The 25,736-nt window shown below is 57.0% G+C and overlaps 1 protein-coding gene across 2 annotated transcripts in view; it reads left to right on the plus strand.

The window, feature by feature from the left end:
* Positions 1-25,500, plus strand: part of LOC118774303 (pecanex-like protein 1) — a 29,879-nt gene extending 4,379 nt beyond the window's left edge. Inside the window, exons 2-35 of one of the 2 annotated variants that reach the window (XM_036523556.1) lie at positions 1,101-1,309; positions 1,687-1,837; positions 2,269-2,308; positions 2,636-2,731; positions 3,564-5,267; positions 6,605-6,734; positions 7,130-7,299; positions 7,659-7,716; positions 7,865-8,006; positions 8,181-8,338; positions 9,130-9,283; positions 9,508-9,540; positions 9,855-10,026; positions 10,873-10,983; positions 11,154-11,245; positions 11,382-11,491; positions 11,758-11,863; positions 12,158-12,250; positions 13,284-13,434; positions 13,805-13,949; positions 14,825-15,002; positions 15,635-15,743; positions 16,452-16,581; positions 17,089-17,147; positions 17,807-18,022; positions 18,247-18,500; positions 18,766-18,996; positions 19,639-19,742; positions 20,336-20,483; positions 21,090-21,320; positions 22,297-22,571; positions 23,298-23,479; positions 23,992-24,407; positions 24,591-25,500. In XM_036523556.1, the coding sequence (XP_036379449.1) occupies positions 1,101-1,309; positions 1,687-1,837; positions 2,269-2,308; positions 2,636-2,731; positions 3,564-5,267; positions 6,605-6,734; positions 7,130-7,299; positions 7,659-7,716; positions 7,865-8,006; positions 8,181-8,338; positions 9,130-9,283; positions 9,508-9,540; positions 9,855-10,026; positions 10,873-10,983; positions 11,154-11,245; positions 11,382-11,491; positions 11,758-11,863; positions 12,158-12,250; positions 13,284-13,434; positions 13,805-13,949; positions 14,825-15,002; positions 15,635-15,743; positions 16,452-16,581; positions 17,089-17,147; positions 17,807-18,022; positions 18,247-18,500; positions 18,766-18,996; positions 19,639-19,742; positions 20,336-20,483; positions 21,090-21,320; positions 22,297-22,571; positions 23,298-23,479; positions 23,992-24,407; positions 24,591-24,734 (6,702 nt within the window). In that variant the 3' untranslated portion in view covers positions 24,735-25,500. The remainder of the gene's footprint in view (positions 1-1,100; positions 1,310-1,686; positions 1,838-2,268; positions 2,309-2,635; positions 2,732-3,563; positions 5,268-6,604; positions 6,735-7,129; positions 7,300-7,658; positions 7,717-7,864; positions 8,007-8,180; positions 8,339-9,129; positions 9,284-9,507; positions 9,541-9,854; positions 10,027-10,872; positions 10,984-11,153; positions 11,246-11,381; positions 11,492-11,757; positions 11,864-12,157; positions 12,251-13,283; positions 13,435-13,804; positions 13,950-14,824; positions 15,003-15,634; positions 15,744-16,451; positions 16,582-17,088; positions 17,148-17,806; positions 18,023-18,246; positions 18,501-18,765; positions 18,997-19,638; positions 19,743-20,335; positions 20,484-21,089; positions 21,321-22,296; positions 22,572-23,297; positions 23,480-23,991; positions 24,408-24,590) is intronic. The other variant, XM_036523557.1, reaches the window with a different exon arrangement.
* Positions 25,501-25,736: the final 236 nt, after the last annotated feature.

Consider the following 25,736-nt stretch of genomic DNA (forward strand, 5'->3'; position numbering starts at 1 on the left):
GTACTTGTTAGCCCATGTGTGTGGCCCATCCTCGGTCACAGTGATGGTGCCTGTTCTGGCTCTGAGTCTGTGCTCTTATTGCTCCTCTGGTGCACGTTTAATGTATCTTCACATGGTAGCTTGGTAAGGTGCTGTGGGTAAGAGAGGCTGACCAATTACTAATCTCTCTTACACAGCATCATACACACACATGCAGACACACACACACACACACACACCCAGTCACACACAAACTCTCACTGACTCGCGCACGCCGCGGTCACACACGTGTTGCAGGTAAGTTAGTGTTTCAGACAGGTTCAGCGGTGTTGTCTGAGTTACTGGCAGGGGCAGCAGAATTCAGCAGTCGTAGTGGTGAGGAGCTGTGGCAGCTGTGGCTCGGACAGGGTCCTTAACCCCGTCTGCCCCAGTACATATCCAGGTGCATAAACGGATAACATGCAGACACGGAAAGCTATGCGAGTTTCGCTGGACAGGAGCGTCTCTGGAGCAGATGTAACGTACAGACAGTGGCCTGGTTGTAGAGCTGGATTTTGTCTGTGGAGAATGAATATTCAGTAAATTGACAGCTGCAGTTTTGGATATTATGTTTGTTTGTTTATCGTTTTGGGGAAAAATGGTTAATTTATTGGGAATGTAGAGGTTCACTCGCGTAGTAAGTCCTGATCCTAACCCATCCCGTCTGTAACCCGGCGGGATGTTGGTTCCGCTGTGGGTTTGCATTATTTCGGAGGAGGATGAACACAAGTCTTGCTGGAAACGTGTGTGACTCGGCATTGTCTTTAGCTGTCTTACCCAGTGCTGCTTTCTTCCTCTTGTGTTTTGGACAGCTTTACCTGTCTTTACATGTGGTAGTCTGTACACCACTCTCTGCTGGCTGAATGAATGTAAAGTATCAGTGTTACATTGTCTTCCTCCTTCCTCTTTCTCACTCCCTCTCCTTCCGCTCTCTTCCTCATTCTCCTCCCTCTCCCTGTCCCCCCTCTCTCTCTCCTTCCTCTTTCTCTTCCTCCTTCTCCCTCCTCTCTCCTCCTCTCTTCCTCCTCTCTCTCTGCCATTCCCTCTCCCTCTCTCCCTCTCTCCCTCTCTCTCCCTCCCAGGCTCTCCCCTCCAGCATGGTGGTTGCCGGGGTGTACTGCCTGGTGGTGGCTGTCTTCTTCACAGCCATCAAGGTGGTGAACTTCCGCCTGCACGCCATGTTTGACCTGGGGGAGATCGTGGAGAAGAGGCAGGCCTCTCTGACCGCCGAGGGGCTGAGGGTGGAGGAGGCAGATGAGGGCTCCGGGCCCCACAACCGAAACCAGCACAGGTACGCCGGCGGTTTCACTCTCAGCTCCTGCACCCCGGAACACTGTGCCAGCCCATTCTCATCTCCACCTTGCATATGACACGCATTCACAGCGTAAATAAACACGCATGAATCCTGCATAATCCACTGCACCGATGGTACCCGGGCAGCCGCGGAGCCGTGTCAGCTCCAGCACTGAGCGTCCGCCATGTTCCAGGGACCGCACAGTTTGTATGTGGATGTTGCCTCACTTGTTAGTGGCTGTGGATAACAGCGCCTGTAGGATGTGAATGTTGGCGGTGTTGGGACGGGTTCTGAGAGGGTCCGGGTGAGACCGTGGTCCCCTCCCGCAGGGACAGTGGCGGAGGTGTGGAGATGACAGTGTTCCCCTCCCGCAGGGACAGTGGCGGAGGTGTGGAGATGACGGTGTTCCCCTCCCGCAGGGACAGTGGCGGAGGTGTGGAGATGACGGTGTTCCGAAAGGTGAACTCGACCCCCCCGGTGCGATGCAGCTCCCAGCATTCTCTCTTCGGTCTGAACCAGGTGTCGGTGAGTAAAGCCCGCCGCTTCAGAGCACAGTGCAGCCAGTGGTTCCCAGAACCGACCCAGAACCTGCTGCTGCTGTTCTGGCCATCGGGGGTCGAGCTGGTGGACAGAGATCATCGACCGCACACTGAACATATATCCTCTGCAGGTTGTTTGGAACTGTAGATGTGTGATACAGTTAAGGTTCAGCTGCAGTGAAATCCGTTCCTGTACATGTAGGAATATGGTGTTATCATGAATATCATGTTATCCCTGTCAACTGACAAAACACTGAATGTAGACCTGTGCTCGCCGAACAGTGGTTACTCATTGTCACTGAAAGTGATTTGATTTGGATTTGGTGTAGCAGCGCCCCTGCAGCGGGTCTCCTCATGCTCAGACCCCAGGTGAGGGTCACTGGAAGTGAAGTCTGATCGCCTTTCTTCCCGTTTCAGGAATTCCTGCCTCAGCTTGATGACACAGGAGGCTCCAAAGGTAAGGCCTTCGTCACTCACCTGTACCGGCAGAGAGGGGGTTCTGCGAGTCTCTCCTCACCGGCTGGGTGAACATGGCCGGTTTGCCAGCCTCAGCTGCTGTGCAGAGCGTATGTGTGCCTGTGTGTGCCTCAGTACTGCAGCAATAGATTAATGTCATTTAGCATTAAAGAGCCCCCTGATATCAGATATTACGGAGAGAGAGTAGCTGCGGGTGTTGCTGTGTAAGGTGGTTCTGTAACGCGCTCCTGTTGTGATGCTCAGCGGGAGTCCAGGTTACGCCTTAACATGGCTGTGATAACCGCTGCCCTCCGTGTGTTTCTCCCAGATATCAAGGACCTGATGCGGGAGCAGGGCAGCAACAACATGATCGTGACTTCAGCACACAGAGACATCCTCCGACACAGCTCTCAGGACACTATCAGTGAGTGCCGTCCCGTCCCGCCCCCCCGCCTCGCTGGGGGGTGTGTTCAGTCTAACCACACAGCGCTCATCCGCTCTGAGTGACCCATGGAAAGCAGCCATCGCCCTCATTACTGATATTTATACACCGTCCTGAATTCTGCGGTCACTTAAATTGGCATAAAAATATTGAGGCAAAAAAAGAAATGGAGCACCTGCTTAAATTTGTAACTCAGAGTTTAATGGAAAAGCAGTAAGGCTTTCAGGCTGAATGGCACCCAGGGAAGGCTGTATTCTGTGTGTGTGTGTGTGTGTGTGTGTGTGTGTGTGTGTGTGTGCGTGTGTGTGCGTGTTGTTGGGGAGGGTGCTCTGTCTGTGCTCTGTCTGTGCAGCTGTGTGGTGTGGTGGTATGGAACAGGGCTTGTAAATAAAGGTTGCTAGTTCGGTTCCCTGCTGGAGCACCACTGTTGTACCCTTGGGCAAGGCGCTTAATCTCCAGTTGCCTCAGTAAGTATCTGGCCGTTTAAATGGGTAACATGTGAAAATTGTAACCTGTGTAAGTTGTTCTGTGTAAGGGTGTTTCCTAATGTACTGTAGCATAGAGATGGGGCTGTAATGTATCAGGCTTCCAAAAGGTGCAGAGTCTCACTAACTCAGTATGTATCAAAAAGACGTGGTGGGCATTCATGTCACATTCTGTGTGTGTTTCTCTGTGTCTGTGTTTCTCTGTGTCTGTGTGTCTGTCTGTGTGTCTGTGTGTGTGTCTGTGTGTGTGTCTGTGTGTGTGTGTGTGTCCGTGTCCGTGTGTGTGTGTGTGTGTGTGCTTGTCTCTGTCTCTGTCTCTGTCTCTGCAGGGGCTGCCAGCGTGGTTCAGTCGTGCCTGGCGGCGGCGCTGGCGGGGGACTTCCCCAGCCTGATGGGGGTGGGGGGGTTTGGGAGCGGCGTGCCAGGAGAGTGCCCCTCCATCCCCCCGTCCCCGTCCAGCCAGGGGGAGGGAGAGGAGAAGGAGCAGGTGGAGGAGGAGGGCGGGGAGCTGTCCCAGCGCAGCCCTGAGGAGGAGGGCCTGGGGGGGTACTCTCCCCTGGGGCCGTGCGCGGAGTCGGAGAGTCTGGGGGACGCCCCGCTGAGCCCGCTCATTAAGAGCAGCCTGAGCGAGGAGCTGAGCGAGAACCTGCTGGGGCTGGGGCTGGACCCCGACGCCTTCGCACCCGGAGCCGAGCACCCCCCCGGCCGCGGCGCCGTCGCCATGGCGGCCGGCTCCACCGACAGCTGCTTCAGCGGGGGCGGGGCCACCACCGACCGCGAGACCCTCAGCACGGTCAGCAGCTACCGCAGCGAGAAGACCGACTCCACCCAGCTGGAGAGCCCGTCCCTCAGCCTGCCCCGCTCGGCCGCCCCCGAGGGCCCCCCCGCGGCCCCCCCGGGCCCCGCCCCGCGGCCGGCGGAGTGCTCGGGCCCGCTGGGGGGCAGCGACACGGACGACCTCTCAGACAGCGAACTGCTGCGCTCCCCGTCCCGGGACCTCTCCCTGGGGCAGGAGCTGGACCGCACCCTGGTGGAGGGGGACGGGGGCGTGCCTCCAGAGCTGCCCCCGGACACGCCCCTGCAGGACTCCTCCCCCTCCAGCAGCGGGCGCTCCGAGGCCTGTGAGGCGGAGCGGGGGGTGCCGCTGCCGCCCCTGCCCCCGCCCCGGCAGGCCAGCTCGGTGCCGGCGGGCCTGGGCTGCTCGGACCCCGCCCCCCCTGCCAGCCCCCCGCCCTTCCTGCTGTCCGAGCAGCAGCAGGTGGTGCGGCCCAAAGACCTGAAGCTGCTGCGGGGTGGGGCGGGGGGCGTGTCCGGTAGCGGGGCGGGGGCGGGGCACCGGCCCGGCCGCAGGAAAGCGCCGCGGAAGCGGGGCGGGGCGGGGGGCGGCAGCTTCGACTGCAGCTCGTACCGCCGCCGGCAGCACCGTGACTACATCCCGGTGCGCAGCCGGCTGGGCGCCAAGGCCTACAGCGAGAGCCTGTTCGAGGACTCGAGCGACGAGGACGAGGGCAGCGAGGGCAGCGACCTGAGTGCCGCGTCCAGCCTGGGCTCGCAGCGCCGCTACAGCTCCGACGACGACGACGACTCCAGCTCCTCCACCTCCTGCTACTCCCCCGACTCGGCCGGCGCGGGCGCGGGGACGCAGGCCCCGCCCCCCTCCGCCCCGCAGCTGCCCGGCCCCGTTGAGGGGGCGGAGCCGGAGGCCGCGGGCCCCTCCCACCCGCGGGGGGCGCAGCGGTCGGCCAGCACGGCCAGCGCCAAGACGCACGCGCGGGTGCTGAGCATGGACGGCGCGGGCGGGGGCCACTCCGGCATGGGGGGCCTGGCATCCGCCCCCCTGCCCCTACCCCAGGCCTCCGCACCCGCCCCCCGCCCCCTCACCGTCTCCAAGTCGGACCTGGAGGCGCGGACGGCCCATCTGGAGGGCTTCCCCGGCGCCCACCGCCGCCTGGACTCTCAGGGAGGCTCATGGGCCGGGAACCAGACGGGCTGGCGGGCGGGAGAGCTGCTGGAGGAGGGGGCCGTCGGAGGAGGTGAGGGGCCGGGGGTCGGTGGTGTTTGGGATTGGCGTTACGATGCTCTCTCTGTAGCGGCTACAGGGTTAGGGTTTGGTGGTGTTTGGGATTGGCGTTACGATGCTCTCTCTGTAGCGGGTACAGGGTTAGGGTTTGGTGGTGTTTGGGATTGGCGTTACGATGCTGTCTCTGTAGCGGGTACAGGGTTAGGGTTTGGTGGTGTTTGGGATTGGCGTTACGATGCTCTCTCTGTAGCGGGTACAGGGTTAGGGTTTGGTGGTGTTTGGGATTGGCGTTACGATGCTCTCTCTGTAGCGGGTACAGGGTTAGGGTTTGGTGGTGTTTGGGATTGGCGTTACGATGCTCTCTCTGTAGCGGCTACAGGGTTAGGGTTTGGTGGTGTTTGGGATTGGCGTTACGATGCTCTCTCTGTAGCGGGTACAGGGTTAGGGTTTGGTGGTGTTTGGGATTGGCGTTACGATGCTCTCTCTGTAGCGGCTACAGGGTTAGGGTTTGGTGGTGTTTGGGATTGGCGTTACGATGCTCTCTCTGTAGCGGGTACAGGGTTAGGGTTTGGTGGTGTTTGGGATTGGCGTTACGATGCTGTCTCTGTAGCGGGTACAGGGTTAGGGTTTGGTGGTGTTTGGGATTGGCGTTACGATGCTGTCTCTGTAGCGGGTACAGGGTTAGGGTTTGGTGGTGTTTGGGATTGGCGTTACGATGCTCTCTCTGTAGCGGGTACAGGGTTAGGGTTTGGTGGTGTTTGGGATTGGCGTTACGATGCTCTCTCTGTAGCGGGTACAGGGTTAGGGTTTGGTGGTGTTTGGGATTGGCGTTACGATGCTCTCTCTGTAGCGGGTACAGGGTTAGGGTTTGGTGGTGTTTGGGATTGGCGTTACGATGCTGTCTCTGTAGCGGGCACAGGGTTAGGGTTTGGTGGTGTTTGGGATTGGCGTTACGATGCTCTCTCTGTAGCGGGTACAGGGTTAGGGTTTGGTGGTGTTTGGGATTGGCGTTACGATGCTCTCTCTGTAGCGGGTACAGGGTTAGGGTTTGGTGGTGTTTGGGATTGGCGTTACGATGCTCTCTCTGTAGCGGGTACAGGGTTAGGGTTTGGTGGTGTTTGGGATTGGCGTTACGATGCTCTCTCTGTAGCGGCTACAGGGTTAGGGTTTGGTGGTGTTTGGGATTGGTGTTACGATGCTCTCTCTGTAGCGTGCCAGCAGCACAGCTCTGGCAAAGAGCCACAGTCACATTCAGAACACAGCTCTCCCCTTGTGTGTGTGTGTGTGTGTGTGTGTGTGTGTGTGTGTGTGTGTGTGTGTGTGTGTGTGCGTGTGTGTGCGTGCGCGCAGCCATGGCTCCTGAGGAGGGCAGTAAGCGGGACTCTGTGAGCAGTGTGAAGAGGACGCAAGCCATCCGCCGACGACACAATGCAGGGAGCAACCCCACCCCGCCCCCCTCCGCCATGGGGTCTCCGCCCAGGTACCCTGCGCCCCAGAACCCCGCCTCACATACAGGCGAAACAAAGTCTATGGAATCGCAGTGATGATTCTGGCCATTACTTTCAGCAAATGTATTTTTTATGCTCAGACAACATCACAAATCTCTCAGTATAATAAGGTATATTGTGCATGAAAAGAAAAACAGTTCTGCATAAATCGTAAAGTGCCAAGGAGTCTTTGCAACTATCTGACTGGTTTTGAAAGTTTGAAAGTTTGAGTCATGAGAAATTCCAGTGAAGCTTCTTTGTTTTTAAGTTAGAGTTGCAGAAAAGATGCTTTTGCTGTGAGATTGAACTCCTGCTTAAATTCCCGCTTTGCATTATGGGTAGTGTGAATCTGCATGCGTGGCTCTGATTGGTGGTGCTGTGTGTCCAGCCTGCAGGACCTCCAGCGCACCCGCACCTCCTCCCACTCCCGGGCCCTCACCCTGCCCTCTGCCCTGCAGTTTGCCTCCTCCCTCCTGCTGCCCCGCGGTGGGGTGCACGAGGCCTCCACCTTCGACGACACGTCCGAGGGCGCCGTGCACTACTTCTACGATGAGAGCGGTGAGGGGCGGGGGCCGTGCGGGGGGGCAGGAGCGGGGGAAGGAATGTGGGCAGTATCGGCTGCAGGAGTAGAGTAGCGGTATCGGTTGCAGCAGTACAGTAGCGGTATCGGCTGCAGCAGTAGAGTAGCGAGATCGGTTGCAGGAGTAGAGTAGCGAGATCGGCTGCAGGAGTAGAGTAGCGGTATCGGCTGCAGGAGTAGGAGCAGTATCAGCAGTAGGACTGGAAGCGATATGAGATGATCAGTGATTGCTGTCGGCTGTAGCAGGGTCAGCAGCGCTTGGCTGGGCTGGGGGCCTGTCTTGGAATACGTTAAGGTTTTCTTCCCGTTTTTGATTTCATGCCCTCTGCCTGCGCAGGAGTGAAGAGGTCTTACACTTTCGGAACCGCAGGGGGAGGATATGAAGACCCAGTGCAGTAAGTCTGGCTGTACTCAGTGCTTCCCCAGTGCTACAGACCTAGCATACGGTGTCTGTCTGCCTGTCTGTCTGTGCGTGTGTCTGTGTGTCTCTGTGTCTGCATGCGCTCCTCTCCTGAACTCCTCTCTCCTCTGCTTTTCTCTCAGGGAGAGGGAGAGACAGTCGCAGTCCTCCAGCTTCACTTCCGCTGATGTGCAGGAGGGGGCGCCGGTGCTGTCCATGCTGCAGCCCAGGCCCGTGGTGCTGCAGGGGATGCAGGTCCGCAGGGTCCCGCTGGAGATCCCCGAGGTGAGGCCGTCGCCCTCGCAGGGAAAAGCAGCGGTGTGGCGCAGCGGCTCGGGCACAGGGCTGTTTACTGTGAGGCTGCAGATGTGAATCGCGTGTTTGCATCATGGGTAATTTGTTCATGTGCGCCTGTGGCCTTTGTGTGATGAAGCTGAATTACTTCCTGTTTCTCCCCAGTTTGACCTGGACCACGAGTCCGTGCACGAGTCCCAGGAGAACACGCTGATGATCGAGGAGAAGGCCAAGCCCAAGCAATACTACCGCTTCTGGGTGCTTCCGGGGAAGTGGCTCCGGGTTCGATACGACCGGCTGGCCCTGCTGGCCCTGCTGGACCGGTGAGCCTAATAATACACGCTCATCATGACACTAGCACTCAGGAGTCATGTGTGTTAGCGGTTGTCAAAGCTGAGTACTGAACACTGCTGTGTTTTTAGTATTATTACTGCTGACCACCAGGTGGCAGTCATGTCTGAAGAATTGAATGGATGTACACAATGATGCTTTTTTTCCTAGGAAAGGAGAAACGTCACTAGAAATACATCAGATCAAAAAGGACAAATATTTTGCTTTTGATTGTTTAATTCAAATGGCTGAAAACAGCCTTGAATGCCGTTCTGCCTGCTGTCGATCATGAGTTACTTATGTGCTTGTAATGTGTGTCTGTAGAAAAGAGCTGTTTCTGTGCAGCTGGTATAAGCTGGCACGCCACTGTTTCCCCTGCACTCTGCTCTGTTTCCCCCCCTGCACTCCGCTCTGTTTCCCCCCCCCACTCCACTCTGTTCCCCCCCCCCCTCACTCCGCTCTGTTCCCCCTGCACTCTGCTCTGTTTCCTGCCCCCCCCCCCCCCACTCCACTCCGTTCCCCCCCCCCCCACTCCACTCTGTTTCCCCTCCACTCCGTTTCCCCCTCCCCCACTCCGCTCTGTTTCCCCCGCCACTCCGCTCTGTTTCCCCCCCTCACTCCGCTCTGTTTCCCCCCCTCACTCCCCCCCTCACTCCGCTCTGTTTCCCCCCCTCACTCCGCTCTGTTTCCCCCCCTGCACTCCGCTCTGTTTCCCCCCCCTCACTCCGCTCTGTTTCCCCCCCCCCCCACTCCGCTCAGTTAACACCCTCTGGCTCTCCCGCAGGAATCGGCGCGTGGGGGAGAACGTGTTCTCAGTGGCGCTGGCCAGCATGGTGGCGTTTCTGGGGTTCCTGCTGCTTCTCCAGGGCTTCTTCAGGGACATCTGGGTCTTCCAGTTCTGCCTGGTGATCGCCAGCTGCCAGTACTCCCTACTCAAGGTACGCTCGAGTCGCGCACCCCAGAAATCTCAGCCAATAGGAAGTGTTCCGCTCCGCCAGTCGTCTTCCCTGTACTCACTGTGCTGTTACACTGAACTTCTGACTGGCAACCAGTTAAAAATAGTGAATTACAGTTATGCAGCGGGTGAGCATGTCAGAATTGCAGGGCTGTGGGTCCTGGCTCCTGGCACTGTTTGACTGCTGCTTCTGTGTGTGTCTTGCAGAGCGTGCAGCCAGACGCCGCCTCCCCTATGCATGTAAGTGAAGGAGCGTGGCCTCCGTCGTCCTGTCCCACGGCACAGGCAGGAGGAACTTGAGACCTTTCCCTGGAAAAAAAATCCATGTGGTTTTGTTCTCCTGCCTTACCTGTGTGTCTGTGTTTGCGTGTCTGTGTGTGTCTGTGTGTGTCTGTGTGTGTGTGTCTGTGTGTGTGTGTCTGTGTCTGTGTGTGTGTGTGTGTGTGTGTGTGTGTGTGTGTGTGTGTGTGTGTGTGTGTGTGTGTGTGTGTGTGTGCGCGTGTGGGCGTCTGGGTGCGTGCACGTGTGTGTGCGTGCGTGTGGTCTCTCCGCAGGGTCATAACTGGATCATCGTGTATAGTCGGCCGGTGTACTTCTGCCTGTGCTGCGGTCTCATCTGGCTCTTTGACCTGGCGGGAAACTCGGGCGCCCTGCAGCCCTTCACGCTGTACGGCGTCACCTTCTTCTCCGCCCCCTTCCTGCTCTGCGCCAGGGACGTGCTCATTGGTTAGTGCAGACTGCCCCGCCCACGCACCACTGGCGTGACCCGGAGCCGACCGCACACGCACAGCCCGGGATTCACGTGTGTTTGTGTCTGTGCGAGTGGAACAGCTGTGTGGCATAGTCACTGTGGACCTGGGCTTGCAACCGGAACATTGCGGGTTCACTGCCCGTGTGAGAGAAAGCTGTGTGCCTTTTGGGGATTACTTGTTATACCTTCTGGATCTGCTGAGGAAGTATCTGACTGAATGCCAGCAGGATGTATTTGAGATTTGTTTGCATTTGAAGACGTTCTGATTTGCTCATCACTCCCCTTTCTCTTCAAATCCGTACCTTCCTCACGCTCTCTCCTTCTTTTCCTCCCTCTCTCCCCCCCCTTCTCTCTCTCTCTCTCCCCCCTTCCTCTCCCCCTCTCTCTCCCCCTCTCTCTCTCTCTCTCTCTCCCACCCTCTCTCTCTCTCTCTCTCTCTCTCTCCCTCCCTCTCTCTCCCTCTCTCTCCCTCTCTCTCTCTCTCTCCCTTCCTCCCCCCCTCTCTCTCTCTCTCTCTCTCCCTCTCCCTCTCTCTCTCTCTTTCTCTCTCTCTCTCTCACTCTCACTCTCTCTCTCTCTCTCTCTCTCTCTCTCTCTCTCCCTCTCTCTCCCCTCCCCCTCTCCCCCCCCCCTCTCTCTCTCTCTCTCTCTCTCTCTCCCCCCCCTCTCTCTCTCTCTCTCTCTCTCTCCCCCTCTCCCCCCCCCCCTCTCCCTCTCCCTCTCTCTCTCTCCCTCCCCCTCCCTCTCTCCCTCTCTCTCTCTTTCTCTCTCTCTCTCTCCCTCTCTCTCCCCTCCCCCTCCCACTCTCTCTCCCTTGGCAGTGTTCACCCTGTGCTTCCCAGTCATATTCCTGTTCGGGCTCCTACCTCAGGTCAACACCTTCATCATGTGTCTGCTGGAGCAGGTGGACATGCACATCTTTGGTGGAACAGGTGAGGCCTGACAGTGCGGCACAGGTCTCAGAATGCCCTGCTTTGGTTTCTGTGTAGCACGGCCCACGCTGACCACGCTGACCACTCTGTGTGTGTGCGTGTGTGTGCACGCGTGTGTGTGTGTGTGCGTGTGTGTGTGCGTGTGTGTGTGCCTCCCTGTGTGTCCGCAGCCACGACCAGCCCGGTGTCGTCCCTCTACAGCCTGCTGCGCAGCGTGCTGGTGGCGGCTCTGCTCTATGGCTTCTGTCTGGGAGCCATCAATGTGAGTGACAGGGGAGGGAGGCACAGAGGGATTCCTATTGTATCTAATCTTATCTAATCTTATTATTAGATCTTATGTCTTACCAGCTACTTCCACCTCTTCCACCCCATTCTGTTCTGGGTGTGCATGCTTTTAGGCTCCATGGGATGACCTCCATGTCCCGGTTCTGTTCTCTGTGTTCTGCGGGCTGCTCCTGGCCCTGTCCTACCACCTGAGCCGCCAGAGCAGCGACCCCACCATCCTCTGGTCAGTAACCTCTCCTGCAGCAGTAACTACACCCAACTGCGGTAAAAACAACCCTGGCCAGAACTTTGTTCCTGGGGTTAGTCAGAAGCTGGAGTCGGAGAGTCAGGGATTTGGCCCATGACTGACTGATTTAGTGGACATACCGTCTCTGTGGCTTCGCTTTCCAATCATCAGTAGTAACAGAAGATCCGAACTGTGTGTTTGTGTGTGTTTGTTTTTATTCTGTTCCCTGACCCCCCTGTCCTCTCCTGGCCCCGCCCCCGCAGGTCTCTGATTCGCTCTCGGTTCTTCCCGGAGTTGGACAGCCGCAGCCCAGAGGAGCCCCCCCTGGAGATCAAGGACCCCCTACCCGAGAAGCTGCGCAACTCTGTGGTACGGCTGGGGGGTTAAAGGGGAGCCATGGGGTGAGGCATTTTGGGGGTGCAGTAGGTTGGTGTAGCAGTTACACCCCCCTGGAGGGCAGCCGTGCTGTTCTGCCTTACCCTCGGTGCCTGTGGGAACGTACCCTGCTATACACACTGACCCGCGTGAGATTTACAGGAAAGTATTAAAGCTCAGGACAGCTGTGGGCATCAGGGCACAGTAAGGGTTAAGGTGGTGGGGGGTTGTGGGTAAGCAGTCTGTCATGGAGAGTAAGAGCATCTCCGTTTGCTCTGTTTCGGGCAGAGAGAGACGCTTCACTCCGACCTGGTCATGTGTCCTCTGATGGCCGTCATCACCTTCGCGATCAGTGCCAGCACGGTCTTCATCGCCCTGCAGGTGAGTGCAGGAGGCTCTGTCTCTGAAAGGCTGACTGCCACGTTACGGTTATTCATCTTACCTAACCGGCACGGTCCTCTCGGTAAAATCATCACCCACCTCCGGTTCCCACCTGAACACCTCAGTCATGTGAGTGGGTTACCCGTCCCGTCCAGGCGTGGGGACGTGTGTGTGTGATATTGGCTGAGCGGGTCCTCAGGCTCTCAGGCCAGCGTGTGTGTGTGATATTGGCTGAGCGGATCCTCCGGCTCTCAGGCCAGCGTGTGTGTGTGATATTGGCTGAGCGGATCCTCAGGCTCTCAGGCCAGCGTGTGTGTGTGATATTGGCTGAGCGGATCCTCGGGCTCTCAGGCCAGCGTGTGTGTGTGATATTGGCTGAGCGGATCCTCGGGCTCTCAGGCCAGCGTGGGTGTGTGATATTGGCTGAGCGGGTCCTCAGGCTCTCAGGCCAGCGTGTGTGTGTGATATTGGCTGAGCGGATCCTCGGGCTCTCAGGCCAGCGTGTGTGTGTGATATTGGCTGAGCGGATCCTCAGACTCTCAGGCCAGCGTGTGTGTGTGATATTGGCTGAGCGGATCCTCAGGCTCTCAGGCCAGCGTGTGTGTGTGATATTGGCTGAGCGGATCCTCGGGCTCTCAGGCCAGCGTGGGTGTGTGATATTGGCTGAGCGGGTCCTCAGGCTCTCAGGCCAGCGTGTGTGTGTGATATTGGCTGAGCGGATCCTCGGGCTCTCAGGCCAGCGTGTGTGTGTGATATTGGCTGAGCGGATCCTCAGACTCTCAGGCCAGCGTGTGTGTGTGATATTGGCTGAGCGGATCCTCAGACTCTCAGGCCAGCGTGTGTGTGTGATATTGGCTGAGCGGATCCTCGGGCTCTCAGGCCAGCGTGTGTGTGTGATATTGGCTGAGCGGATCCTCAGGCTCTCAGGCCAGCGTGTGTGTGTGATATTGGCTGAGCGGATCCTCAGACTCTCAGGCCAGCGTTGTTGCTGTGGTTTGCGTCTCTGACCCGGCCTCTCTGTCGCCCCCTACAGCCCGCGCTCAGCCTGGTCCTGTACGTGCTGGCGGGGGTGGTGGGTTTCCTCACACACTACCTGCTCCCCCAGCTACGCAAGCAGCTGCCCTGGTTCTGCCTGGCCCACCCGGTCCTGCGCTCCCGCGAGTACTGCCAGTTCGAGGTGCGGGGTGAGTATCCGCCTGCAGGAGGCGCTGCTGCACGCAGACAGAGGTGTTTACTGAGCGGATGCCCCTCTCTCGGGTGATGTGCAGACCACACGTTTTCCAGTTAGAGACACACATTATACCTCTGCAAGTTCTGGAAGTCACTCAGGAGGAGGGTCGACTAGTCAAATAAATTGTAGAAGTCATAGTATAGTAGATAGTACATAGTGATAGTAGCGCTCAGCAGCAGTGGGAATGGGCCTGCCCCAAACCGCTCTTGGAATGGGTCAGACCTTGCCCCTGAAGCGTATTGCAGTGGGACAGACCTCTCTGTTGACGTGCTCTCGGAATGGGTATAGCCCCGCCCCTGACTTGCTCTTGGCCCCGCCCCCAGACGCGGCCCAGCTCATGTGGTTTGAGAAGCTGTACGCCTGGTTGCAGTGTGTGGAGAAGTACTTCATCTACCCGGCCGTCATCCTCAACTCCCTGACCACGGAGGCCCAGGCAGCCAGCATCCACCCCGACAAGCTGGGCATCTAGTAAGTTGTGTGCGCCCAGGGCAGGTGTGTGGCTGCTCTGCACCAGTGATGCCTGGAGGATGCAGTGTGCTGTCTGTGTGTGTGTGTGTGTGTGTGTGTGTGTGTGTGAGTGTAACTGTGTGTGAGTGTAACTGTGTGTGTGTGCGTGTGCGTGTGCGTGTGGTTGCGTATGTGCGCGTATGTGCGCGTGTCTGTGTGTGTCTGTGTGTGTCTGTGTGTGTGTGCGTGTCTGTGCGTGTCTGTGTGTGTCTGTGTGTGTCTGTGTGTGTGTGTGTGCGTGTGTGTATGTGTGTGTATGTGTGTGTATGTGTGTGTATGTGTGTGTATGTGCGTGTATGAGTGTGTGTGTGTGTGCATGTGTGTATGTGTGTATGTGTGTGTGTGTGTGTGCGTGTGTGCGTGTGTGCGTGTGTGCGTGTGTGTGTGTGTGTGTGAGTGTGAGTGAATGTGTGAGAGAGAGTAACTGGATGATTGAGGGATGTGTCAGTGGCGGGTTGACGGTGTGGTGTTGTGTTACGGTTGCATTGCCCCCTGGCTGACCGCACACGGTCTCTCTCTCCCTCTCTCTCTCTCTCTCTCTCTCTCTCTCTCTACCTCACCACTTTTTTCTCTCTGTCTCTTTTCTCTCTCTCTCTCTCTCTCTCTCCCTCCCTCTCTCTCCCTCCCCCCCCCCCTCTCTCTCTCTCTCTCCCTCTCTCTCCCCCCCCCTCTCCCCCCCCCCCCCCCCCCCCCTCTCTCTCTCTCTCTCTCTCTCTCTCTCTCTCTCTCTCTCTCCCTCCCTCTCTCTCTCTCTCTCTCTCTCTCTCTCTCTCTCTCTCTCTCTCTCTCTCTCTCTCTCTCTCTCTCTCTCTCTCTCTCTCTCTCTCTCTCTGCAGCAGCCGCTCCCTCTTCATCTCTCTGGCGGGGATGAAGCTGTTGCGCTCCTCTTTCTGCACCCCGTCCCAGCAGTACGTCACCCTGTGCTTCACCGCCCTCTTCTTCCGCTACGACTACCCCAGCTTCTCCGAGACCTTCCTCCTCGACTACTACTTCATGTCCATCCTCTTCAGCAAGGTGAGTCCCCGGTCCTTCTGACAGGACCTGACCACACGCGCTTCTGTTTCAGAGCTCCTGACCACACGCGGTTTTGTTTCAGAGCTCCTGACCACACGCGGTTTTGTTTCAGAGCTCCTGACCACACGCGGTTTTGTTTCAGAGCTCCTGACCGCAGGCGGTTTTGTTTCAGAGCTCCTGACCACACGCGGTTCTGTTTCAGAGCTCCTGACCACACGCGGTTCTGTTTCAGAGCTCCTGACCGCAGGCGGTTCTGTTTCAGAGCTCCTGACCGCACGCGGTTCTGTTTCAGAGCTCCTGACCGCAGGCGGTTCTGTGTGAGGGCTGCTGACCGCAGTCGGTTCTGTGTGAGGGCTGCTGACCGCAGGCGGTTCTGTGTGAGGGCTGCTGAACGCGGGCGGTTCTGTGTGAGGGCTGCTGACCGCGGGCGGTTCTGTGTGAGGGCTGCTGACCGCGGGCGGTTCTGTGTGAGGGCTGCTGACCGCGGGCGGTTCTGTGTGAGGGCTGCTGACCGCAGGCGGTTCTGTTTCAGAGCTCCTGACCGCAGGCGGTTCTGTGTGAGGGCTGCTGACCGCAGGCGGTTCTGTGTGAGGGCTGCTGACCGTGGTTCTCTTGTGTTCTCTGTGTTTCAGCTGTGGGATCTTCTGTATAAGCTGCGCTTTGTCCTCACCTACATCGCCCCCTGGCAGATCACCTGGGGCTCGGCTTTCCACGCCTTCGCCCAGCCCTTCGCCGTGCCCCGTATCCTTCGCTCGGTCGCTGCACAACCCCCCCCCCCCCACACACACACACACAGTTACACACACGCACACAGTTACACACACACACACAGTTACACACACACAGTTACACACACACACACACACACACACACACACACAGTTACACACACACACACACACACAGTTACACAGACCCAAAATGCATTAGGACAGGAGGTGTGGAGAGATGAATCTGCACAGTAGGTAGAGTCTGTGTCTGTGTTTGTCTGTGGTGTTGCCTGGCATTAAGAGTGCAGAGTTGAATATGTGTTCAGTAGGTAGAGTGTCTGTGGTGTTGCCTGGCATTAAGAGTGCAGAGTTGAATATGTGCTCAGTAGGTAGAGTGTCTGTGGTGTTGCCTGGCATTAAGAGTGCAGAGTTGAATATGTGCTCAGTAGGTAGAGTGTCTGTGGTGTTGCCTGGCATTAAGAGTGCAGAGTTGAATATGTGCTCAGTAGGTAGAGTGTCTGTGGTGTTGCCTGGCATTAAGAGTGCAGAGTTGAATATGTGCTCAGTAGGTAGAGTGTCTGTGGTGTTGCCTGGCATTAAGAGTGCAGAGTTGAATATGTGCTCAGTAGGTAGAGTGTCTGTGGTGTTGTCTAGCGCTGGGAGTAGAAGGTGCACTGGACCCCCCCCCCCCCCCCCCCCCCCCACAGTGTCCCACAGTTCCTTGACCCCCAGACTGCAGACTCGGCCATGCTCTTCATCCAGGCGGTGTTCTCCGCCCTCTTCTCCACCCCCCTGAACCCCGTCCTGGGCAGTGCCGTCTTTGTCACCTCCTACACCCGACCCGTCAAGTTCTGGGAGCGCGACTACAAGTGAGTGCTGGGCGCGGTGGGTGAGCGGGGTGCCAGGAAGCCCAACATGGCCACAGCTGTCGTATGTGATGTAATGTTGCTGACTCCTCATATGGCTGTTTGCTTGTGTTGTACCCTTTGGATGAAAGCGTTTTGTCAAATGAATAAATATAAGTATAAACGATCAGTGATTCACAGACCCCGACCAATACTAATAATGTTTTAGCTTTGGGAGTCATGTGATTGTTTCATACGCATCTGTGACTGACGGTGCATATCAGCCTCAGCAGCAACTCCGCTGGGATTCATGAGACCATGAAATGTAATGCAATGAAGCTTCAGTCTCCCGTTACTGGTCATGGATCAAACAAACCGATGTTTTATTCAACATTGTTTTTACCGCGTGAATAACACTGACGTTGAGGGAACGCCTAAATAATTTATTTTAAAGGTGAATTTGAGAGCTGGACTCAGAATGGAGCTTCTCTGCACTTTGCAAACTGAAGCCTTGTTTTCCTCCCCTTGCAGCACCAAGAGAGTGGATCACTCTAACACCCGACTGGCCACTCAGCTGGACCGGAACCCAGGTGAGCCGCCGCAGGAATCCGCGCCGATCCCTGGGGGGGGGGGGGGGGGGGGTGTAACTGTACTGCTGTCTGCGTCTCGATAGCAAAGGGTTCTGTGAGCTGCACACCTGACATCCACACCATTGTGCGGCAGTGTAGCATAGCGGTATGGAGCAGGACTCATGACCGAAAGGTTGCTGGATCGATTCTCCGCTCGGGCTCTGCTGCTGTACCCTTGGGCAACGTCCTTAACCCAAAATCAGCAAATACAACGCTGGGAAGAGGCCAGTCGTTCTTAGCTCAAATAGTCAACCATTTGACTGATACCTAAATCGGTCTATGTCTGTGTCCAGGTCCAGGCCTTGAGAGGTACAGTACTCTTCCTTGAGTTACAGACAAGCTTTTTGCTAAATAAATGTCTCTATGATGAAATAAGTTGTGTTGTCAGTGTGAAATGTCCACATTTGCCTGATGTGGTTGACGGGATGTGGTTTGAAGCAGCTTCAGCTGGGTGTAAAAAACACCACCAAAGCTCCAGAAAGGAGTCCAGTGGAACATTTCACTGATGCTGCTGATCAGTGTAGAATCTGTTCCCCAAATGCATTCTCCAGTGGCTGTTTTCCCCTACACACACCTACCTCTCGGTGACTGTGTGATGCCCCCCCCCCCCTCTCCTGAAGGTGCTGACGATAACAACCTGAACTCCATCTTCTACGAGCACCTGACGCGCTCCCTCCAGCACTCCCTCTGTGGGGACCTGCTGCTGGGCCGCTGGGGGAACTACAGCACGGGCGACTGCTTCATCCTGGCCTCCGACTACCTCAACGCGCTGGTGCACATCATCGAGATCGGCAACGGCCTGGTCACCTTCCAGCTGCGCGGCCTGGAGTTCAGGGGTCAGTGTGTGTGGAGGCGCGTGTTTGTCTGGAGTGTCTCATGTGTCTTTACAGTCATCTAACTGAAAGCCATGTTCTCTTTTCCTCTTCCTCTTTCTTCTTCACCTTCCTCCCTCCCCCCTTCCTCCCCCTCTCCCTATTTCTCTCCCTCTCCCCCTCTCTCTCTCCCTCTCTCCCCCCCCGTGTCTGTCCCCCTCTCTCCCTCCCTCCCCCCCCTCTCTCAGGGACATACTGCCAGCAGAGAGAGGTGGAGGCCATCACGGAGGGCGTGGAGGAGGACGAGGGCTGCTGCTGCTGTGAGCCGGGTCACCTGCCCCACGTGCTGTCCTTCAACGCCGCCTTCGGCCAGCGCTGGCTGGCCTGGGAGGTGGCCGCCACCAAGTACGTGCTGGAGGGCTACAGCATCAGCGACAACAATGCCGCCTCCATGCTGCAGGTCTTCGACCTGCGCAAGATCCTCATCACCTACTACGTCAAGGTGCGCCGAGAGACCGGGCGCCAGAGTGGGGAATATCCCCCGAGCTGAGGGGAAGTGTATGGCAGTCAGAGGGAGAGAAATTTAGATTGATTGAGAGAAAAGCTGAATTGAAAATTTGAGAGTGACATCAAATTGTGATTTTAATAAATATTTTGAAAGGGAAAAAGTCAGGCATCTGAAATGATTGGTTAGTAAACAAGCAGTTAAAAAATTCCTGCGTCTGTGAGTACATGTGTACTCACACCTGTGCACCTCCCCCCCACAGAGCATCATCTACTACGTGACTCGCTCGGCCAAGCTGGAGGAGTGGCTGGCCAACGAGGCGGTACAGGAAGCTCTGCGGCCCTGTCACGCCCCCACCTACGCGGACAGCGACCCCACCTTCAACCTGAACATCGACGAGGACTACGACCACCGTGCCGCCGGCATCACGCCCGCCGCCTTCTGCGCCATCTACCTGGACTGGATCCAGTACTGCAACAGCCGGCGGCAGACGGTCAGCCTCCTCAGCCTGTCCGTTACACACGTGCAGTGTCCTGCCACCCGTCCCTTTGGGCTAGCCTAGCTGCCCAGCCGTTTGCCAGCCAGAGGCCCAGCCAGCCCCTGAACTGAGATAATATATGCGTAAATGTTGAGCAATCAGAAGCAGCGGGAAATTCACCTTCCCAATCAGCAGGCGGTTTCTCCCTGCATCAGGAACAAGGTGGAAATAAGCAGCACAGCTCTCAGAGCGCTGAGGGAGAGTCCACACATACCTGTCTCACTGACCAACGAAGCCTGTCCAAATTTACCCATAAAGGTCTGGGCCAGAGCCAGGAGCATCTCTCTGGTGCAGTGTGAAGCTCAGAGCACTAAGGGGCGATAGTGTGGTGCTCTACCTGAACTGAGGAACACAGGGTTGCAGGTTCACGTTCTGACTGTGGCACTGCTGTGTCCTTGAGCAAAGTTCATTATTTTCCCCACATAAAAATAGGACAGGCATGGAGGCACGTTATTACTTGTGTTTCCCTTGAGTCATGCAGGGGACTCTCCTGTTTTAGATTTGATGAGTCATTCCGGAAGTGCAGCAGTGCTTGTGTATTCGTCACTTCTGTTGTACCTGAGATGACTTTTTTGGGTGTTTGTTTGTGTGTTCCAGCCCGTGGAGTGCGAGAGGGAGTCCCCGCTGGTCACCCTGTGTTTCGGACTCTGCATCCTGGGACGCCGGGCTCTGGGGACCGCCTCCCACAGCATGTCTGCCAGGTGAGAGCGGGGGTGGGTGTGGCAGGGGGGGGGGGCCTCCCACAGCATGTCTGCCAGGTGAGAGCGGGGGTGGGTGTGGCAGGGGGGGGGGGCCTCCCACAGCATGTCTGCCAGGTGAGAGCAGGGGTGGGTGTGGCAGGGGGGGGAGCCTCCCACAGCATGTCTGCCAGGTGAGAGTGGGAGTGGGTGCGGCAGGGGGCGGAGCCTCCCACAGCATGTCTGCCAGGTGAGAGCGGGGGTGGGTGTGGCAGGGGGCGGAGCCTCCCACAGCATGTCTGCCAGGTGAGAGTGGGGGTGGGTGTGGCAGGGGGCGGAGCCTCCCACAGCATGTCTGCTAGAGGAGCATGCATGTTTAGACGGGAGTTTTAAGGTTTGACTCCTGGCCAGTAGGTGCCATCAGTAGTGAAGCCATCTTGCCACTTAGGGCTCATAGCTGTGCCGCTTCTGAGCAGATGATGATCTCTGATGTCTCTGATGATCCTGTCAGTTTGCTGTTCTCGCTCAGTCAGTGTGTGATGGAATCGGGTGAGTTCTGAGTCTGCCCTTCCGAAGCTGGAGGCCTGACGCTGCCCTGTGTGTCTCTGTGTCTGCAGCCTGGAGCCCTTCCTGTACGGGCTGCACGCGCTCTTTAAGGGAGATTTCCGCATCACATCCCCCCGGGACGAGTGGGTGTTCGCCGACATGGACCTCCTCAACAGGGTGGTGGCTCCAGGGGTGCGCATGTCCCTCAAACTGCACCAGGTACGAGCCGGTCCCGCGCTGAACCTGCACCTGATGTGCCTCGCCTGAACTCTGAAGCCTGCAGATCAGACAGATTCCGCTCATTTGTAAATGCAATGCTGGTGAAATCTCGGGAGACTCTACAGCCTACAGCCTTGTAGTGGTGTTTCTGCCAAATGGATGATGCCGAGCATGATGGGATAGTGTATCCAATGGGAAGATCAGCCCAGTGCTGGGACTGATGGTGGGAGGCCAGCTGGGGCTCTAATGGACTAATGGTGATCACTAAAGACCGTATGGGAAGATATAGGGGTGTTACCCTCTGGGTCACCTGATCATTTCCTCTACAGCTGATTGGTTATGCAGTGCGTTGCATTTCATGCCCTCTTTGTTTCCTTAGTTTATAGCTGTTAAAGACCTATAATAGCAGACCTGGTTTAGTTAAGACCTGGGTTCTGAGTTGACCTTCCTATTTAAATAAAGGCCTGTTAGATTTCCGGTATCCCGTCCCCCTCAGTGCCTGAGACTGCAACCTGACGTGTCCAGGGTTTTGAAGGTAATGGCAGGTTCTGCACTCAGTCTCCTGGCAGCCCAGCGCTTACCCACAATGCACCTGTCCCTCCGCAGGACCACTTCACGTCTCCAGACGAGTACGAGGACCCGGTGGTGCTGTACGACGCCATCACAGCCAATGAGGAGAAGATGCTGATCTCGCACGAGGGCGACCCCGTGTGGCGAAGTGCCATCCTGGCCAACATGCCCTCGCTGCTGGCCCTGCGCCACGTCATGGACGACGGCAGCGACGAGTACAAGATCATCATGCTCAACAAGCGCTTCCTCAGCTTCCGTGTCATCAAGGTAGCGCAGCCCGCTCTGATCCACGCGCACCGCTCTGATCCACACGCACACCGCTCTGATCCACACGCACACCGCTCTGATCCACGCGCACCGCTCTGATCCGCGCGCACCGCTCTGACCCGCGCGCACCGCTCTGATCCAACACACATAATAATGATAATTCATGTACAGCTTGTCTGCTGTGGCGATACTTCACACACAGTCACCTCATGTGTGTATGAACCATCACAGACACCCCATCTCCTGTGTCTGATTCTGGCTCGTACACACCCCATCTCCTGTGTCTGTGATTCTGGCTCGTACACACCCCATCTCCCTGTGTCTGTGATTCTGGCTCGTACACACCCCATCTCCCTGTGTCTGTGATTCTGGCTCGTACACACCCCATCTCCCTGTGTCTGTGATTCTGGCTCGTACACACCCCATCTCCCTGTGTCTGTGATTCTGGCTCGTACACACCCCATCTCCTGTGTCTGTGATTCTGGCTCGTACACACCCCATCTCCCTGTGTCTGTGATTCTGGCTCGTACACACCCCATCTCCCTGTGTCTGTGATTCTGGCTCGTACACACCCCATCTCCTGTGTCTGTGATTCTGGCTCGTACACACCCCATCTCCCTGTGTCTGTGATTCTGGCTCGTACACACCCCATCTCCTGTGTCTGTGATTCTGGCTCGTACACACCCCATCTCCTGTGTCTGTGATTCTGGCTCGTACACACCCCATCTCCTGTGTCTGTGATTGTAATCCGTATGCAGTCCATCTGCAGCTACAGCTCCTCTTCTGCTGGGACCGGGGTTATTGTAACTGCTCTCGCTGTTGTTCATATCAAAGTTAAATGGTCTTTTTTAAACTTTTTCATGCTCTTTTTCTAAAGTATCTGTTAATAATGCAGTTGTAGCATGTAGCTTTTTCAGTGTTAGTCAGAGGAGCATGCATTAGTGTAACTGATGCTCTTCTCTGTCGCCCCCTGCAGGTGAACAGGGAGTGTGTGCGAGGGCTGTGGGCGGGGCAGCAGCAGGAGCTGGTCTTCCTGCGGAACAGGAACCCGGAGCGGGGCAGCATCCAGAACGCCAAGCAGGCCCTGCGCAACATGATCAACTCGTCCTGCGACCAGCCCATCGGCTACCCCATCTACGTGTCCCCCCTCACCACCTCCTACGCTGGCGGCCACGCCCAGCTGCGCTCCGTCTGGGGCGGGCCCGTCAGCCCCCACAACATCTACACCTGGTTCATCAGCAGCTGGGACAGGTGCGCAGCCAAACAGGCGACCGCTGTCGGACACCGCTCTGCACATATCCCACTCAGGGTCACCCAGTGTAGTGCTGATCAGTGTACACACACACACACACACACACACACACACACACACACACACACACACATCGAGCCACTGAGAGGAAATGGACCTGCGGTTGTAATGCTTGCTGTAATGTAGTGCGTGGTTCTGTGAGTTTGTTCTCTGCATGCTGTAATGTAGCGTGTGGTTCTGTGAGTTTGTTCTCTGCATGCTGTAATGTAGCGTGTGGTTCTGTGAGTTTGTTCTCTGCATGCTGTAATGTAGTGTGTGGTTCTGTGAGTTTGTGCTCTGCTTGCTGTAATGTGTGTGGTTCTGAGTTTGTTCTCTGCATGCTGTAATGTACTGTGAGGTTCTGTGAGTTTGTTCTCTGCTTGCTGTAATGTGTGTGGTTATGTGGGTTTTTCTGCTTGCTGTAATGTAGTGTGTGGTTCTGTGAGTTTGTTCTCTGCTTGCTGTAATGTAGTGCGTGGTTCTGTGAGTTTGTTCTCTGCTTGCTGTAATGTAGCGTGTGGTTCTGTGAGTTTGTTCTCTGCTTGCTGTAATGTAGCGTGAGGTTCTGTGAGTTTGTTCTCTGCTTGCTGTAATGTAGCGTGTGGTTCTGTGAGTTTGTGCTCTGCAGCGTTCTGTGTTGGTGCCGTTGCTGTAAGCGTGATTCTGGCTCTGCTTTCTGACCCCAGGCTGCAGAAGGGCTGTGGGGCCGGGTGCAACAGCGGGGGGAACATCGAGGACTCTGACTGCGGAGGCGGCTCCTCCTCCATCACCAACACCGCCTTGCACCCCCCCCAGGTCCCGCCCACACACGGCAGCGCCCCCCCTGCTCTCCCCCAGCCCCCCCTCACCACTGTCCAGCCCCCTATGGGTGAGTCCCATGCCTCACCCCCAACAGTGGGGGGACAGGAGCCCCAAAAGTAGCTCAGTCATTATGTGACTTGCTGATTTCAAACAATCATACAAAGCCTTGATTGGTTGAAACAAGTCAGATACAGTTCTAGTAGCTCGGGTGTGTGATAGTAATTGCTTATTTGTGATTAGGAGACTTAACCGCTGATTTTTTTTTAATAAACACAGTAATTAGTTACTGGATTAATGTCTTACATTTGATAAGAAAAAATACTGTCCACTGAGGTACATTTCCTCCAGTGTAGAGGGAATGGAGAGGAAATGTAGGTCCAGTCGTTTTGTTGTTCAGAGGCCAGCTCTGGGCTGTCAGCTTGCTTCTGTCCAGTTCTTGCATTGGTTGTTTGTCCCTCTTCAGGACCCGTAGAAGCAGAGCGTTCAGCCTTAGAGCTGGGGGTTGGTTTTTAGCAGCCTTCCTCTGTAGGTAGCGTGAAGTGTGCTGAACATACTCTGTATGTCTGACTTGCTTCACAGGAACTGACAACCCCCTGGGTCCCGCCTGGCCTCTCCACCCCCAGCCCCTCCCCCTCGCCCTGCTCAGCCAGTCGGAGGGCAGGCGAGACGCAGGCCTGGTCTCGTCCCTGCAGCGTACCTCGTCCATCCAGGGCCTGCTGGGCCAGCACCTGTCCAGCTCGCAGCTGTCCTTCAGCGGGCCCGTCGCCCTGGCCTCCTCTGAGCGGTTCTGCTCAGGCAGCATGCAGGACTGCCCTGGTCCGCCCCCGCCCCAGCGAGGACCCCAGCGGTCTGGGCTGAGCCTCGGGCTGGGCGGGGCTGGCGGGCACCCTTACGAAGGGCTTTATGGGAAATGGAGTCTTTCGGGGAGGAAGGGCTTCAACGGGCCTGCGGCGGGGGAGGTGGACCTGACGGGGTCACAGACGACGCGAGCACAGGTGAGGGCTGTCACTCACAGCGCTGCTCTCTCACTGTTATTTAGCCGTTGGTAATGACACTTCTTAGCTCGTGTGTGTGTGTTTGTGGGGAGCCAGATAAGCCGTTTATGGTCTGTGACCTCTGATTGCAGCGGTGCGTTTGCGGCAGTTGCTTCATGTGTGTGTTCTTTTCTGACTTTTCAGCCTCCTGCTCCAGCCCCTCCCCCTGAAGCAGCTGAGCCAATGGGGACGCCTTTGCCCAGTGAGACCACGCCCCTGAGTTCAGGGGACCCGCCCCCTGGCCGGGAGGAGTCCACAGAGCTGCCGCTACTGGAGCACCTGCGCTGAGACCTGCGCCCTCAGGCCTGGACCGGACCGGACCGAACCGGCCAGGACCGGTGCCCCCGAGTCATTCCACCACACTAACATTCGTACTGACGGAGGAGTATCTGAAACACACGCACACACGCGCGCGTACGCGCTGTCCGAGGGAGCCACGCCCACACTCTCGCTTCCTCTCCCTGCTCCGCGCTCAGACGCTGCAGAAACGCTGTAATTGTGACGTCACTCAGGACAGACGCGTGCCGCCCAGTGCTGGTGTGTCGCTTCTGACCGCCTCTCCGATCCTCCCCCGTTCCCCCCCCCCGAACGCCAGCGCGCTCGGAAGCGGTGACGTCTTCTCTGATCTCTCTGGGACCTACCAGCAACGGTGCAATGCGCAAAAAGGGAATTCAGAGCTCCTCCATGGCCCTCTCTCCGGCTCCGGCCTGTCCCACTCACTCACACCCCACCAGACCTCTGCATGCCCTCGTCCGCGCGGCGGGGAGCCCTCGTCCGCGCGGCGGGGAGCCCTCGTCCGCTCGGCGGGGAGCCCTCGTCCGCTCGGCGGGGAGCCCTCGTCCGCTCGGCGGGGAGCCCTCGTCCGCGCGGCGGGGAGCCCTCGTCCGCTCGGCTGTCTGTTTCCCCAGCTTTAGGAGGTGAGTGAAAGTGGGCTCAGGTCAGAGCAGGTGCTATTTCTGTGCTAAGCATTGATGCTTCAGCCTGCAGAGGATGCACACTCTCTCTCTCACTCTCTCTCTCACACACACACACACACGCACACACACACACACACACACACACACACACACACGCTCACTCACACACGCTCACTAACTCTCTTGCGCACACACCCTCGCACACTCTCATTCTCACACACACACACATACTCATACACTCACTCACTCTCTCACACACACACACACACACACACACACGCTCACTTACACACGCTCACTAACTCTCTTCCGCACACACCCTCGCACACTCTCATTCACACACGCACACTCACACAACGTGGCAGAGTTCAGA

The sequence above is a fragment of the Megalops cyprinoides genome, chromosome 3 (genome assembly GCF_013368585.1).
Source record: "Megalops cyprinoides isolate fMegCyp1 chromosome 3, fMegCyp1.pri, whole genome shotgun sequence".
NCBI lineage: Eukaryota > Metazoa > Chordata > Actinopteri > Elopiformes > Megalopidae > Megalops > Megalops cyprinoides.